The 2869-nt window shown below is 37.4% G+C and overlaps 1 protein-coding gene across 1 annotated transcript; it reads left to right on the top strand.

Annotated features, from left to right (window-relative positions):
* Nucleotides 1–315: 315 nt before the first annotated feature.
* LOC107756367 (protein reprimo A-like) lies at nt 316–1112 on the top strand. Its single transcript, XM_016573418.1, has one exon. The coding sequence runs from the start codon at nt 529–531 to the stop codon at nt 835–837; it is 309 nt and encodes a 102-aa protein (XP_016428904.1). The 5' UTR covers nt 316–528; the 3' UTR covers nt 838–1112.
* Nucleotides 1113–2869: the final 1757 nt, after the last annotated feature.

Raw genomic sequence — 2869 nt, 5'->3', positions numbered from 1 at the left:
TATAATCACTTTTCCATTACATACAAAACTGAACTATTTTAATATTTGAAACAGTAGTATAAGCTTTTTTGATATTTTGCCTGGGGCCCCCAATTCACTAAATCCGCCCCTGCTGATGGGACACACTTATAGTGTTAGTTAGAAAAAAACGTATTTCCTACCTTTGAGCAGGAAAGGAAAGGAAAGGTTTGAAAACGCTGCCAAAACAGGCACATACTTTTAAGACCCCCGCCCCTTACCCCGCTGAGTTCAGAAGAAAATGTGTGCGCGTCGCCGCGCCTCTCACTAAAATACCGGAGTGCGCTCTTCCAGACATCACTGCGACTGCTGCAGAGATGCCTGGATGATGTACTCCATCATATATCACAAATAAACCAGACTATCTGCCACTAACCGACGCTTTGACGACTTTTTTTTCTTTTGAACTATGATATCCATGGAAACGCACAAGTGACCTTGGCAAACTCAGGACCCTTTGGAAGTTTCAAAACATTAATACGCGTTACAAAACGCCACAGAAAACTCGACATGAATGTTTCACACGGGCTACTGAACCGGACGATCTCTACAGCAAAGCAGCCTTTGGAAAGCTTTGGATGCTGCAACTTCTCGGTGATCACCAGCGACGGGTTCGGTTCACCGGTTCACGACGAGCGCGATCAGTTCATCATGCGTTTGGTGCAGATAGCGGTTCTCTGTGTGCTGTCACTGACTGTCATTTTCGGCATCTTTTTTCTGGGGTGCAATCTGCTCATCAAGTCCGAGAGTATGATAAATCTGCTGGTGGAGGACAGAAGACCTTCCAAAGATGCGGAAATTATGATGATTGCTGCATGAGTGGAGTAGACTGTGCCATAAACCTGACTCAAACTGTCAATTTCGCATGAACGACACCTGTTGGTATGATTTTCATGCCAATGCTTAACTAAATGTATTTTTATATTATTTTTTATTTCATCTTGGACCAGGACAATGGAGACCGGCGTCTCGAACAATGCATTCAACTTTTTTAAAACCCAGAAATGCGTTGTGTTAAACATTTGACTGCATCTTCCATCAAAACACATCTTCATATCGGCACCTGAAACAACAAGAAAAAAAGAAGAGAGATAACCGGAAAATGCATTAATCCAGGATAGATCATTTGAAATTGAGAATTTGTCCGTTGTTTTGTATTAATATTAGCATTGATTCATGTGATTCGTTGATTCAATTGAAATAATTCGACTTGCTTAATGGGTTTAAGAAAGAGCATTGTGTGAACTTGCATGCAAATGGATTAAAAGGAAATGCAGAATTAAAATATATAAATATTGTCCTATTTTAGTTCCTAAATGACATTTTAGACTTTTCCAAAGGTTCAAAACATGACAGTCCAGTTAACTAATCTAGGCAATTAGAACTGGATATTATCTGTCCATCACATTAGATGATTAACTACCAGTCATCACGTTTCACATTCTTGACAAATACATAATTTATTGTATTCTAAAATATATCACAATATCTATATATATATATGATTACTCAACCTCTCTGCAGGTCAGTCGCAAAGGTTCAAGCGTGTCTTCAGTACAGGACAAACATGAATCAAGTTCTACGAAAAAAAGTAATTAAAAGAAATAAAAAGACAATAAATGAAGTTAATTTCTATTCATCACATTACTTTTTCCATGGAAGCCAATTATTTCATCTCTTTCATCTCATTCTCTTTGATATCTTGGCAGCTGGATTACACCCACAGTGCAGATCACTTACAATGCTTTGGTGGACTGTTAAATATCTCTACAGATATAGTAAAATAAGGATTTTACATTTTTTTTGGTTAAATGTACTTTTTATAAACTAGTTTTCATATTTGGTAGAAAAGGCCATCAAACTTTTTTTTTTTTTTGCTAATGTGTTTGGTAGCTGGTTCTTAAAACGGATTATAGATGTTAACTAAATGCAACAATATGTTTTTTTCACAAACAAGCAGCTAAAAAGCCTAGAATGATTCAAAATATGTCAGCTTTTTAAATTTGACATTCTGCCGACTCACCAACACATGAGCTTCAGCCTGAGGTGAATACAACAAGTAACACACTTTTATTTTAAGACAGTATTTTTCATTTAAGCAGCAAGTGACAAAATATCAAATCCTTTATTTAAAACACTGCACATATAACACTTAAAATTACAGTCTTCCAATGCAGGAACAGTGCATCTTCACCATTTTTCCTGTCTTAGGACTTTTGCAGTATATTAAGATGTATCCTCTGGATTTATCCTTACAAAGAATATTTAGGCAACAGAAAAATAATGGGGAAAAATACAAGCAGCCAAAAAATACGTAGGCTATAAGGCATCTGCAAAACCAAGGTGCAGCTCCAAAACGTAGGCCACCTTTGCTCACCATCCACTTTATTACAGAGAGAAATGTGTTCCCTGAAAAACAAGAAATTACACACTTTTATAAGGCAAATGGAATAAACCTCTCAAAATCATAGGTAAGCTCTTCTCTTACCAAGAAACAGTCTTAGAGTGGCTGGCCAGCTCATGTCTTTCTTGATGCTTTATTGCAGTTGACTTTAAAACACACACACACAAAATGCAGTAAAATCTAAAATTCCATTAAAAAAACTATAACAAACTAATGCTAAAACCAGGGCTAGCCATTAACTTTTGTTTAACCTAGCTAACATACGATTTTATTTTCTCAACTATGCTACTGGCCAACGATAACTAGGCTGCAACCTCCCGGTCTCTCTCCTGAAACCGACACGGAAGTGACTAAAACTGCAATTCATCGACTGACCGCTATAGGCTGGCTCCAAAAGGGAGTCAGTCCCATAGACCTGCCATGTTAAAGGGGTCATATGATGCTGCT

Source organism: Sinocyclocheilus rhinocerous, unplaced genomic scaffold (assembly GCF_001515625.1).
Source record: "Sinocyclocheilus rhinocerous isolate Xijiao unplaced genomic scaffold, SAMN03320098_v1.1 scaffold712, whole genome shotgun sequence".
Classification (NCBI taxonomy): Eukaryota; Metazoa; Chordata; class Actinopteri; order Cypriniformes; family Cyprinidae; genus Sinocyclocheilus; species Sinocyclocheilus rhinocerous.
The sequence above is the reverse complement of the archived record's forward strand: the minus strand, read 5'-3'. Positions and strand labels throughout refer to the sequence as shown.

Coding starts and splice junctions, on each gene's coding strand:
- LOC107756367 (XM_016573418.1), top strand. CDS start 529: ATGAATGTTTCACACGGGCTACTGAACCGGACGATCTCTACAGCAAAG.